Source organism: Esox lucius, chromosome 23 (assembly GCF_011004845.1).
Source record: "Esox lucius isolate fEsoLuc1 chromosome 23, fEsoLuc1.pri, whole genome shotgun sequence".
Lineage (NCBI taxonomy): Eukaryota > Metazoa > Chordata > Actinopteri > Esociformes > Esocidae > Esox > Esox lucius.
Window position 1 is genome coordinate 9588009 of NC_047591.1, and position 14221 is coordinate 9602229.

The 14221-nt window shown below is 40.7% G+C and overlaps 1 protein-coding gene across 5 annotated transcripts in view; it reads right to left on the bottom strand.

The window, feature by feature from the left end:
* Positions 1-1522: 1522 nt before the first annotated feature.
* Positions 1523-14221, bottom strand: part of LOC105027830 (ankyrin repeat and BTB/POZ domain-containing protein BTBD11-A) — a 121852-nt gene continuing 109153 nt past the window's right edge. For all 5 annotated transcript variants that reach the window (XM_010900119.5, XM_020042965.3, XM_020042964.3 and 2 more), the window contains 8 exons: positions 11756-11982; positions 10943-11121; positions 9204-9309; positions 8203-8305; positions 7988-8069; positions 7370-7438; positions 6171-6284; positions 1523-4848 (listed from right to left, as the gene is read on the bottom strand). In XM_010900119.5, the coding sequence (XP_010898421.1) occupies positions 4618-4848; positions 6171-6284; positions 7370-7438; positions 7988-8069; positions 8203-8305; positions 9204-9309; positions 10943-11121; positions 11756-11982 (1111 nt within the window). In that variant the 3' untranslated portion in view covers positions 1523-4617. The remainder of the gene's footprint in view (positions 4849-6170; positions 6285-7369; positions 7439-7987; positions 8070-8202; positions 8306-9203; positions 9310-10942; positions 11122-11755; positions 11983-14221) is intronic.

A 14221-nucleotide genomic window follows, 5' to 3' on the forward strand; every position in this document is an offset into this window, starting at 1 on the left:
GCCATGTTCTTCTGGTTTGACCGTAGCCATTTGCTCAGTGGTAATGATCTGGCAGGGAGTTTGTCATGCAAGCTGTGAGGGAGCGTGTGAATGTCCCTCAACGGCGGGGAATGTCTCTGCTTGTATAATTACTTGAAACTCACAGACTAGTATTAGGTGAAATATTACAAAACAAAACATTGCAAGTACTATCACAATGACCACTCACAGCTTTGCTTTCACGTTTCAGAATTTGAGGTGTGAGGATACAGCATAATATTGTAAATAAAGACAGAGAATATACAATGCTATGGCAGGATTGAATGAATTCTGGCAGTATTTCAGAAACATTTCAAAGGGTTATGAATAATGATCCAAATGAAGTCAGATTTGCTTTAACGCACCTGCAAATTAGTTTATATATACCCTAGAAAAACTTGTTTAGAGGAAATATACCCAGTTATCTCCAAACACAACTATGAAGTAATCTTTATAAATCTTCAATTTGTAGCCTGGTATTTCTCATAAAAATCTGAATGGATGGAAACTAGGAGAGCACTGTTGACAGTAGAGCAGTGTCAGGTCAGCTGTTTCTGGATAGGACCGATTTCTGACAGTGAATAATATGTGTAGGTTGACCACTGGAGGCAGTGGTGAGCAATGTTAAAAATAAATAACGTAAATGTTAGTAAGGGTGTAGAGGACGGGGTTGGTGGCTGGGCGTAAAACACAACGACTTTCGAACATTGGACCCAAGTTCGAATCCAGACCAAACCTTTATAACTGTCTTGACTTTTTTTTTTTAAGACATTGACAAAAATAAACATCACCAAGGATTTGAACCCACATTGCAGGTACTTCACAGCCAGCAGCTTAGACCACTAGACTAACACAGCCTCTAAAATACACCTCATTTGTAACATTATGTACTTCATGTAAATTTGAAAACGCTCATTATGTTTTAATTTCATTCACACACTTTCTATATGTTCCCCATGGCTGAGTGGAAATACTGCTACCTCCCAAGCTGGTGACTGAGGGTTCTAATCCAAAGTCTATGTGACTTTATAAAAACACACACTGACGCAACATTACAGAGGGCAGTAATTGGGATTTGAACACATGCTGCATCTTTACCATCTCACCACACAATTTGAAACACCCCCCTTTTTTTCCCTTTTCCAACCTTAACCTTCAAAAAGTTTTTAATATCACAATAGAGCACGGCTGGTGGGATTTTAATCCAGACTGTAGCTGCCCTCGTCAGCAGCTTAAACCACTGGATCAACTTGAATCCCAAGCTTATACCTAAATGGTAATATAGAGGTCAAATAGAGTTTCATTCATAACATTAGTGCCAACTTAGGAACCACTGTTCTCAACTCCAACGTTTGCAAGTTCAAATCCACAGAAAAAGAAGACATTATTTATGGTTAACTACCAGTGGCAGTCATTCACTAATAAACTGTCGAAACATCGATAAAAGTGTATTTTCCGTCACTGTAGCAAGTTTAACATAATAAAACACGAACATCCAAAAAGGTTAAGTTGTGATGATTTTATTGGCTGTACACAAATGCATGTCATGGAACAATTGACTGTGAGTGTAACCTTTAGTTGTTATACTCAACCACATCCCTGCAATGCAGTGTTTCCCAACTAACCCGGATGCTGGAGACCCCAAGGTTTGCACGTTAAGCCCTGGCACTCGCACATCTGATTCAAAACGTTGTCCTTACTTGATCGACGTAGTCAACCTATCAAGTCTGTCATTTGAACCAGGTGTGGGAGTGCTTGGGCAAAACCATGCACCCCTTGGGGTCCCCAGGACCAGGATTGGGAAACACTGCTATAATGGGTACATGAAAATAATAGCAAAATGTCCCCTTACATTCCAGATCTAGTCAATACCTCGTGCATGCCGTGGGTCATCTGAATCGGATAAAATGTGTAGGCAAAGTAAACGGGCCAGAGTCATTTATATCTGACAAACCCTTGAATATTTACCCCAGAAGACACAAAACAATGAGAGTCATTCCCAAGTGTCTTTACTTTCGTTCGCATACCATCTCAGAGTCAAGCGTAAGTTAGTCATCTGTGAGGGACCTGTAACTACGTAACAATAGCACAAACAGAGCCTGACACACGTAAATCTTAGTTTCCATGGAGATGCCTTTTCATTAGCTTGTTTTTTTTTTTTTTGCTTCAGAAGTGCCATAACACATTGTGTCAGCTAGAACTTTCCAGTGTTAGGGAATGTGGAAAACCTTTCAGTGTTTTCAAACCGAATGTCAGAGGTCCTAAGCACAAAATAAAGGTCGCATACCCCTCTCGTAGTGTTACTTCAAGCTTTACAGCCCAGGAGAAGGGGTTTGGTTGTTCACAAAAAAGAATCATTATTGGGGCTTCTGTGTCTTTACACTTCCAGAATGTATCACACACAGTGAGCTGTTTAAAAAAACAGCCCTTTTTCACAACCGTTTTCACATTTGTAAAACAAAATAACAATTGTAAAATAATACATAGTGCTGTATATGGTAAGAAAATAAAGTAATAATATAATTAAAATTTGTTTACTTATTTACACATTTTAAATTTGCTCATATATTCATACTTAATCATTATTGAACCCTCAGGCTCCAGTAAAAGTGTGAATAAGCTACAGGAAAGGTCATGCACCGCTTGTAATTGGAGAAAGGGGAAAAGGTATTTCAAATGCTGACATACAGTAGGCTACTGTACTCTGTCCAAAAACAATGTTTACTTTAAAAATACTGTTCTATGATGTTTCTTTCACACTAATTATTTTACTCCTCTCGGTCTCTGAAATTATACTGAAAGCTGATTTCTAATCGATGAATGCACCATGAGACATATACTTTTTGCATTATACAGATATTGCAATATCTACTTCTGATTATGGCGGCTATTTCCATTTTCTTTTGGATTAAAGGTATGAGGGGATCGGCTACCTTAATTATCTGGAATGCAACTACAGTTGCACAGCTTAGACAGAAAATGTCCCATGCTTGAAATTCTCTAAGTATCAGGGACTATTACAGACTCACTTATGACAATCTGCATGACACACAGATCCCCAAAAATGTGGCATACAGTCAATCAATTGATACATTTAACATGCAACTTTGCATTAACAGAACTGCACATTTAGAACAACATTAGTGCAGGTAACATGTTGAATGAGAGCAGTGCTGTTAACCAAGCAAGTGGGGGTGAATTAGTTTACAAAGAATGACTAAAGACATTTAACTTTTTCTCCTATTTACATTTTTCTCCAAGTAACTACGAAGCCGGATCCTTCACAGTTAAGTTAAATCTCGAGAATGTCAACAGGACTTTGACTCACCAGAGAACTCTGATTCCCTTGAAAGAAGTCTACGAAGTTGGCTTGCCCAAAAAGCAATAGTAGGGCTTTACAGTTGAGAGGTGTCATGCAAATTATTGATATTTTGATTTGAACATCTATGCTAGAACATGAATGGATTGTTATTGTTGTAGTCAGCCTACAGTTCAAAAAGCACAGAACTATTAGTCAGTTGTGGAAGTTCCTCTGATAAGTTTGGCATCAGCACATACTTTGTCAATGCTTGAATGAAATGTCATCCAACACAAACAGAATGACTTGGCAAATGTTTGTCTTTTTCATTCTCAAATCACTCAAATCATTGCTACAATGCACTTCCAAAGTTTCATTCATTATCAATAATAATGATTGCGGTTAGTTAAATTCATGTTTGAATTCTAATACTTGAGTCAACGACTCATATTTACATCCCAATTCTACAAAAGAAAAACAACGCAACCACAAACTAACCATTGAATTGATTCTGGTTATTTTTCACTTTGAGCAAAAGGGACCCTGTTCCACAAATGTATCTCATATGAAATGCTGTACATGTGTACATTTTATAATCATAATTAGCTATAATCGCTTACAGTTGACATTTTTCCATGATGTAATAGATGCTGCAGTGATTAGGGGTATTAAAAATGCTGAAACCTCTAGCAAAGGGAGGGTAGAGAGCTGGATACAGTGTAAAGCTGAAACTTGGAGTTCATTCAATTTACTGGTCCCCCAAACATTGAATAATGTCCTATTGTGTCCACACAAAAAAACATCACCGCATCAACACCAGAGCATTTGAAGCTAGCCCTCTTGCTGTTAAATAATGTTAAAATGTCTTGTTTTAACACTATCCCAGACCTAGCCCTAACCTCAGCCAATCAGAATACATTCCAGATCTGTTAACCATTGAGTTGTTCCAATACTAATCCTATCATTAAATCTGTAATCACATAGAATTAATGAAGTCCAAAATACGTCAGAAATAGACGTTCGTCCATGAAATGTCACATTTCGACATGAACCTGCAAGACCTTGTTGCCGGCAAGTTTCGGAAAGCTTTAACACTCAGACCTGTCACACAACCCAGCTCTGTTGAACAGGTATATGACCTGGATTGGATGTAGAGGGAACATTACAAGGACGTCATGAACACGTTTACAACCCTGACACCCAACAGGCCCTTTTGCAGTGGACGGGTGGGTGAACTAGGGTGGTCGATTGATTTGCAGAGTCAGTTCTGGGTGATTGCCTGTTTGGATGACCCAGAATGGTCACACAACGGAGCCCTTGGACGATGAGAGGTGGATGGAGTGAATGCGGGTGGCCAGAGTTTTCTCCAGATCATGGAGGACATCGGAGATGGGGCAGGGGCAGGATGCAGGGCTCTCCACAGCCGGCGTCTCATACAGCAGCTGTTTGAAAGCCTCCACCTCAATCAGCAGCACCATGTTCTTCAGGAAGTAGCCCTCGATGAAGGCTGCTAGCTCACTGGCACCGAGGAACTAAACAGAGCATACGGATACAGTCAGAACTAGAGAATAATGCATTTATTTTAATAATAAATAAATTCTATTTATTTTAATAATAAATACTTTTTTTTAGGCCAATTCTTTTTTAGATCGTAGCGGTTATTGGCTAATATTTAATACTGATATTCCATAAAGTGTAATTAGTAAATTACAATTTACTGGTCCTTCACTAATAAAGTCAATACATTTAGTGAATACATTTAGTAAAATAAAGTGTCAAGAAAATACTAAGAATTATTAATATTCAGAATAACAAGCTAAGGTAGTGGTGATTGCCCATATCTCTTCACTTGAAGAGATTTTGGCCAACTATGAGCTCCTCCTGGAGGTGGGGAAACCAAATTCTGAACTCAGTTTTTAAACAGTTGTACAGTTTAGGACATCTTTCAGATTGGGTGCACAAGCTAAGGGTGTCATATCTTGCCACATCTTTTAATGTACTTAAAGAACCTAGTTTTGCATTTTTTTTACTCCAGAATATACAGTTATCATCATTGGCAGGGAGGATGTCAGGCTTTAGGTACAATATTTTAATGTTAGTGAGTAATCATGTCAAGGATGGCTTCACCTCTGGGGTTGTTCTTGACCAGAGTTTGTCGCCAAGGCAGATTTCATTGACACCAAGCGAATGAAGTCACCTAGAATTGCTAGCCTGAAGAATTTGTTACAAAGCGGGTCCAAATTAGATTGCCTCCTGATATGGCGATTGTGGCAGTTAGTACACCACACACAGCAACAGCACTTTCACCCACAAGATTTCAATAAGGCGTGGAGTTACTAGCTAACTTATTTTTTGCATGTCCTTTTTTGTGAATCCAACTAAAACAGATATTTAGAACAGGACTTCAACTTTGGTTAATGTGGCAACTCCTCCATTTTTCAATAAGATATTGTTAAATGACTGCACAAGTGTAGACAATGAGCTAGCATCAAGGTTGCTGTCTGCTTGCTGAGGATGTTCACAGCTAGAGTAGACACATTCTGACTGGTGTTAGTGGTGGTGGGACAGCATCCTAAGACTGAACACTGATGGTGCACCTGGACTAGTAATAGAGGAACTATCAGAGACAGACAAGGCCGACGGCCGACTGAATACTAAACACCATATTGGCAGTCCAATATAGTGGTTCTCTAGTTAGAACCCAAACTCACTATCCTGCTGGTGTTCTATTTTCTAGTCTGATACATACGTTTGCATCATTTCTGTCCTGTATCTTAGTGCAGTTGAGTGTGATCCTCTTTTAGAGTACAGCTTCATGTGTTATGCTACATGCCTTATTGTCATTGCCTCTCACCTTGGCATGTTTGTAAATGTCCACACAGGTTTCGGTGGTGATGTTCTTGGAGCAGATGATCTCACAGTGTCGCTGAAGGGCCTCTAGTTGAAAGAATTTTGCTGCAGACAGAAGCTGTTGAAAAAGAGAGCTTAAACTCGCCCAGGATAAAGTAGGGTCAAGACTCTACTGCCTATCCTGCTTCAGCTATTTCTTTAAACCTTAATGATTCCATATTAAGAATATGGAACAGGTATAATATTAAAACACCTGCTAAGCTAAAGACTGTGTGACTATTATGGCTGCCATGTGATTAACATAAAACATAATTAAGCATAATTAAGGCCAGGCACCACCTTCTAATAGGTTTTTCCCCCTTTATCAGTTGAAAGTATTCAGAAATTCAAGATATTTTTGTCTTTGTATGTTTTTTATTTAACTATTATAATATGCAAATGAGGCTCAACGTCCTTAAATATCCACTTACATGCATATTATGAGACCATGTTTTTCAACACATTACTTCAAGGCAGAATGTTTTTTGTTTTTCTGTTGTTTATTGTGAATGACTCTCCTTTAGAGACTGAAAAATATTTACTAGCACATGAAAACTTGTCCTTTTGAGGAAATGGTGAGATAAAGATATAATTAGAATGTACTTTCCAGAAATAAGAATGACTCAGCACAAAACATCATGTCTACTAAGTATATACACAGTCTGGACTAGCTAAAGATATGCTCCGGAAAACAAGCTTTTGAATGAAATATGATTCAACTTAGAAAGTTAAAAAAATAGTGGGTGAATGTCTACATAAAACATGCTAACAATAACACCATTTATGCTAGATGCAGTTGATGGATTTGAGATAAAATTATATGAATCAAGAATTTATATAAGTGATTTGTCCATTTTATGAAAGTATGGAAAATGGATAGACGCAAAATACCTATTTTTAACTGTGGTGCCTGGCCTTAAGCCAAAGGAGGGGGTGTGGTATATGGCCAATATAGCACAGCTAAGGGCTGTCCCTAAGCACAGCGCAACATGGACTGCATGGCTCCTAATAACAGCAACACTTTTGTTCATTTACCACAAACCAATATATGTGTTCTTAGTATTACAAACAAATTTCCAACATGAATAGGAAAGTGAAATTTTGTGAACACTGCATCCAGGACCAAAATGATCCAGTTTATAATGAACATGTTTTAATTCTTACCTCCATAATCTCAGTATTCCTGATGTGCAGTGATTCAGTGCCGCCACAATACAGATACTGCATTACCAGCTGTAACAGAACAGTGACAGGTGTAGCCAAAACCAGATCTACCAATACTGCAACACTACTCATTCTACCATTACAAGTTGGTACTGTATAAGCACTATTTCATGCAATAGTATAGCATGTGTGTAACCGGGAAAGACACAGGGATGGGACACCACCCGGAAGAGATCTGATTGGGGGCAAGAGTGCCTCGTCAAGGGATGTCAGCCTAGCTGCATTCAAGGCTGTCAGCTTGTGGTGCGTTCATGGGCCCCATTTTGCAGCCCCGGACCTGGTGGTTCTCCCTGGGGCGTTGGCCCATGCTGGTGGAGGAAAGGATGCGTTCCAGCCACACCTGTCAATGCTCCAGAGTTTTGCCAACTTTCTAGGCAGATTGAGTGCAGATATCTTCTCTTCTAGCGCTTGAACATTCTGCTTTGCCTGATGTGTATAGCATGGCTGCCCCCCTTTGGAGGTTTACGGTATGACACTACTGTAGAGCAAGTCCAAGTTGAACTATTCAACCACAGTATTTCCTGTAATTTAGTCAGAGTTGTTCATAAAAAAGGTTACCTGGAATATGTTGTACTTGACATGACTGATTTCAATGCAGGTGTTCTCTGCTGCTGGTCGGTTTTGGAGCAGAGACTTAAATCTGTAGACAGGGGGTCGATAAAACATTCGGACAAGTTTGACAAAGTGTGTGGCATCCTATACATTCAATCATTATTTATCTTTATACCCCCCTTCCCATAACTGACCGACTGACTTATCATTCAGGGACTCACCTGGCTGAAGCCGTAAATAACAGGACTTTATGTGCATAGAAGGGTTTTCCTTCCACCAGGAATGTTACGTCAGACATCTCCTTGTTGTTGAGGAAGTGAGGGTCTGAAAGAAGGCAATGAAAATGTATATATTTCCCCACGCTGATGACATTGCAGCAATTTAGCAAACTGTTATCAAACACAATAATTCTACTCAGCTCATTACTTTTCTACTGCATATGGCATTTTGATTTTCAATCTGAAAAGCAAGTTTCCGTTATTAATGACACCCTCAGGACGTTCATAAGAGCAACTCCTAATTTATGAAATCATACATTTTTTAAACGATCTAACACTGCTGAAGATATTACACTAAGGGCAAGGAGTTAGAACATACTAACAGTCCACGTACAATCCTGTTTTCTCATTTGCACTCTAGATGGCGCTAAAGGCTTTTTCAATGTCAGTTCACTGACACAACCAGAACTGCCAACACACTGTGTAGCAGAACATTCCTTCACTTTTCAAGCTTTTGTTTAAGCTCCCATTACGCAGTCACCTTTGGATGATGATCAGTAATAATTCTAATTTACATAGGGCTATTACTCTGCTAGCATTAAAGAAAATCGCTTAACTCCTTATTGGGCAGTTTATTAAAGTGAACAGATCTTACTCTCAGGCAGAGAGAGGTCGAGGGAGACCTACGCCACTAGGCCGTATGGCGTACAGCCTTTTTTTAGTCTGTTTCCGTTATTCCACAAAGTTCTATCTCGCTCTTCAGTGATGGTGTGGTGGCTCAACAACGCTCTCCATTAGTGAGAGAGCTGTGCACTTTGACAGACACTCCAACTACGAGTTCGAGAGATTTAGACACATTCACCTTTTTTTTTTGCCGAAATTCCCCTGAACTTCATCCCTTTTAGATGCAACACGGACAAAGACCCGAGTAACAGCCGGCTCTCTGGAAATGTACGGAATGGATACAATTACATGAAACTGGACCAGCACCTTCTTCCACTCACCAAGGCGTGAGGTCTGCTTCCTCTTGATCTCCGTTAGCTTAGGGATGGGGAAGGGACCATAACACTGGGTGAAGATCACAGACAGTTGCTGGCTGATCACCTCATTCTGAAGGCCAGAAACACAGGGAGAGGAAAGGACATCAGTGTAAATGGAAACGAAACAGCTACCACCTGCTGAAAGAGGAGGAATCACTCAGTCCATGGAGGCGAACACTGCAATTCATGGATCAACACTCTGTAAAAGCACTTTGTGACAACTTCCGATGTACAAAGGGCTTTATTAATACATTTTAGTGATTGATACAATGATATATAATTATTTTTAATGATTTGCCACTTTTCTGCCTCATTATCTCTAGCAGCTATATGGCAGTGTGGTACAACTACATAAATATTTGGTAAAAGGGGATAAAAGGTCCTTAAAAAGCTTATCTATGGCATTAAAGGGATAGTTCACCCTAATAACAAAATGGATCATGAGTGTCCTTATCCTGGGAGCCAGTGTTTCCCAATCCTGGTCCTGAGGACCCCAGGGGGTGCATATTTTAGTTTTGCCCCTAGCACTCACACACCTGATTCAAATGAAAGACTTGATGATAGGTTGATTACATCAATCAAGTGTGTAAGTGGTAGGGCAACATTTGAATCAGGTGTGTGAGTGCACCTTTTGGGGTCCCCAGGACCAGGATTGGGAAACACAGCTGTAAGCAGTTTATGCCAGGTTTGAAATGAACCCATGCTTTGGTTTAGTTTCCAGGCAATGTTTCCGCATGCTAGCATTTTATTTTGTGTCCCAAATCTCATCCAAGTCTAGAGACCCATGTAACCATTTGTCGTGCATCATATCCAAACTGTCCAAAAGTATCTGAAATATATTCTGAGGCTGAACACAGACCCATACAGATGACTTGAAAATGCTGCATGTTTGTACGATTACTAGAATAGGATGGACTTCTTACAGAGAAAGGACACCAAGGTGCATTTTGTGTCCATTTAATGCGTAAAAAATATATTTTCAACATGTATACCTAGAGGATGGGTATTTGCTTCATCCAATCACCAGAAATGTCATTCTGTTTGAAATTACAGTTTTTAAAATATTTTATCTTTACAAATACAAAGCTTCACATTCAATACGCACAGCAGACACTATTACACAAAGTACATGTTTGACTCAGACTTCAGGACCAGATCAAAATTATACAGAACCGCAGAAATTAAGCAGGAACTAAAACTTGACATCACAGTCAACAGCAAGTGATGAACAAGAAAAACAAGAAATATTAATAGAAACATGTGATGAAAGGGGTTGAAAGACCAAAGTTTTTCTCAGCCATGTAACTCAGACCGCACAGAATCAGTCGGTGAACATATAATACATCAGGACCACGTTCCAAGGAAGAAGTCTTCAAAACATTCTGGAACTAATGTGTTTTAAAAAAAAATGTACCAGGTAAGTTGACTGAGAAGACATTCTTATTTACAGCATTGACCTAGAAGCAATAAGGGCTAACTGCCTTGCTCACGGTCAGAACGGCCAATGTTTCAGCTCGTCATCTCATTCAACTCACAGCGACAGCCTTTCAGTTACTGGTCAGATGCTGAAACCAAGGCTACCTGCAAATGATTCTCATTAGACAATCGCAGGGTCCGCTGTGTTCCATCCAGCATATTTTAATGAACACCACCACGTTAAGTTAGGGAAATTTCAGCCCTGATGAAAGGCAGAATCCCATTACCTTGCTGGCGCGGAGGATCTGGAACATAAGGGGCAGGCCGTGGGTGATGAGCTCCTCTGTGTACTCCTCCTCCTGGATACAGCTGAAGTCCTTCAGTAGACCCTGGATAAGGGGGCGTCGGTGCTGAAGGAAACAGGTACGCAGAGACTCAAGCCAGGTGTGCAGAGTCCAGGGGACACCTGGGCAGACCAAAGGTAGTCAGTAAATAACAAGAACACAAAAACGCCGCTAGCTAGTGCAAACAGCAGGAAAAGCAACGGTCTGCAGAACGGCTGAAGCACCACGTCCGCCGCGCGCGATGATGTCAGCGGATGAGCTAAAGAGCGCTGCTGTTGTTCTATGTGGTGCCGATGGGGTGGTGCTGAGGTTGTAGGACGTGCATTCATGGCAATGCCTTTGGTTGTTTTGGACAGTATATGGAGTATGTGGAAATTCCGATTCTGAGTGAAAGTCCAGCATACGGTACTGCACAATGACCATGCACTAGCATTAGTGTTGCTATCTACAGTGCATGTTTGCCATGGTCACTGATGTGAGGATTATTCCGCGTAAGATGATTTGGTGGGTAATGTTTGTAGCTCCCAGCGACAAGCATCTACAGTGAGGCGTGTTTAAGTCAGACCCGGGTCAAACCAATACGTCCAATACTTTCGAATAGTTGAGGTTTGCCTGATGGTACAGGGCGGGTCGGCCGTTTCCACTTTTGGGTCTGTTCCATTTCTCCAGAGGGCCTAACCGAGTCAAGCATGCTTGATGTTTTTGAAAGTATTTCAGTACGTTTGACCCAGGGCTGGGGTGCATGTTAATTCTGACCTAAGCTGCGGATGTCTATGGTGATGTCCACATGGCCGTGCTCAGCACTATGGTACATGGCCTCTCTCAGGGCCCTCAGTTTGGCCTTTCCTGTTCGGAGGAGGGTCCCGTCAGCTTGGGGTGGTCTCTTCTCCACAGGCCCCGAGCTCTCGGCCAGGATTTCCTCCAGAGAAAGGACGTCTCCCTTTTCTTTCTCGGACTGGGACAGAAGCTTCCGGAACACATTCCTAAATGGAAAGGTTTTTTTAATGTCGGATTTAGTACAACAGAAAACCTAATCACCTAATGTAACAATGAGCTAAACAGTCAAGAAACCCCCAGCACAACGATGATCTTCACACTTCACAGATTCAATATGTTTTTACACATTCTTCCATCTCAATAGAATTTCCATAGGTCCACTCCAGTGTCCTCGTTTATTTTCTAAGCCAAGGCAGCGTGACCAGATTGAACGGCACATTCCACTCACGTCCCTCCTCCTGCAGGACGCATCTCCCCTAGAGCTGCACCACCACATACAATATAAACCTAGCTACCTGGAGCGTGACTTTCAACATTCTAGAAATGGACTCTGTTTCATATTCGGTTGCAACCTATACAGACGTGGTCAATTAATGTAGCCATGTATACAGAGTGCTAAAAAGAAGCCCAGAACAATTATTTCTGTGCTTGAATCTTTTGCAGTGCAGCACAACAAAGTGGATAAATATAGAAGAGGGAAGACAGTTAATGCAGTAGAGTACAGTATATAAAAACATCTACGACTGTTTTGGTCTGGTCTAGACCTGCTTGTTGAAACTGTGAGTCATTAGACTCAGACTGAGTCAGCAGCATTTAGGACACAGCCGGCACAAACAACTGGTCATGGTGTTCCTTTAGAGGAAGACACTAATACTGCCACCATCCCAATGTCAAGGCAGACCATTGTGAATCTACTTAAAGAATATCCCCCACTGTCCTCCAATAACTGAAACTGTAAAAAAGTTATATTATTGCTGAGAAAAGCATGGCAAACTGTGATCCAATCACATACTGTGATAATATATAGCAATGGTTTGACAAATATTCTTCATGAATTTAATATTTCCGGCATATTTTTGTCCTTCACTTACTGATGTAGAATCATTCTACCATTGTATAAGTGGAGGGTGATGAGAGCTGGGACTCTGGTGCACTTCAGAATGTGATGAGTTCCTTCCACTCTTCCAGGTCTTTTTCTTTCCAAAATGTGATCACTCACAAACAAAATCAATGAGCTACACCGTCTCACAACTAGTTCAGCCACGGAACCCAAGTGGGCGTATACGCTCTGCGATGCATCAGAGATCACTCGTATCACAGTCTTAAGATTTCCTAATCTAATATGGTGGTCTATTTAAGTTGGACAGGGTACTCACTCAGTCTGCTACTCTGCTGGTCGTCTTAACAGGCGGTTGCTAAACCCACCCACCATCCCAGCCTCTACCTGTTGGTTCTGTTTCTTTCTGCGGGGGGGATAGGTACTGTGTGCTGTCCCTTGCTCATTGCCATAGGTATTGCTATTATAATATTACAGTGTTAATGTTATTGTATACACTATAATGGGATGGCAGTGAGTGACTCCAAAAGAACAGAACCTTACGGCAATCAACATGTTTAGCATTGTTTTCTCTAATCAATAGTTAAACCAAGACGTGGCGCTCCCCATCTGAAATGGAATCGTTGCTCAATGACTATATTCTCAAAGCTGTTGTAACCCCCAGTAAACCTTCCAGCTGTACTGTTCTGATCACATCCTGGGACAATACAGTAAATCTAAACGTGAGTCTGAGGTTAGATTCTAGGAGATTTATGTAGTGCCCAAAAGGACTCACAGCTGCACAGCCAAAACAGTATTAACTGTTTGATACCAAGAGAACAAAGATAGCACTGGTGAGCTCAGCAATGGCAACCGACCTGGAAAACTAAAGAAGACCTCTACGGTTTATAACAAATGAACGATCAACATATTGCAAAAAATCCCACACAACAGTCTGACAGATCAGGAACACTCTGCAGGAGGTAGGCATGGATGTATCAGCCACTATCATCCACAGAAGACTTAACCAGTGAAAATACAGAAATTATGAAAAGGCAAAAAAATAATAATATTAGACTAGTTGTTTGTGAAATTATGTCCATCCATAATATTAATTCAATATTATAAAATGTGCTTTACAATGTTGGTAGCTGGAGGCATCTTTTCAAGTGTAGCGATACTGTAAAACATTCCCCAAATGCTGCAGTGTGCTCTTCGTGTAATTGATTGTCTTAATATTGCAGCTTTGGCATCGGCTTTCCACTCTACTCAATTTTCTGACAGATCTATGTGCTCTGAATGTTAATGGGCTTTCTCCTGCTCTGCTGCGGGAAATTACGGTGAAACCGAATGACTAAGTGCCACTGAATGGACTTCTGAGCTTATGCTGTAGGAAAGGGAGACACTGC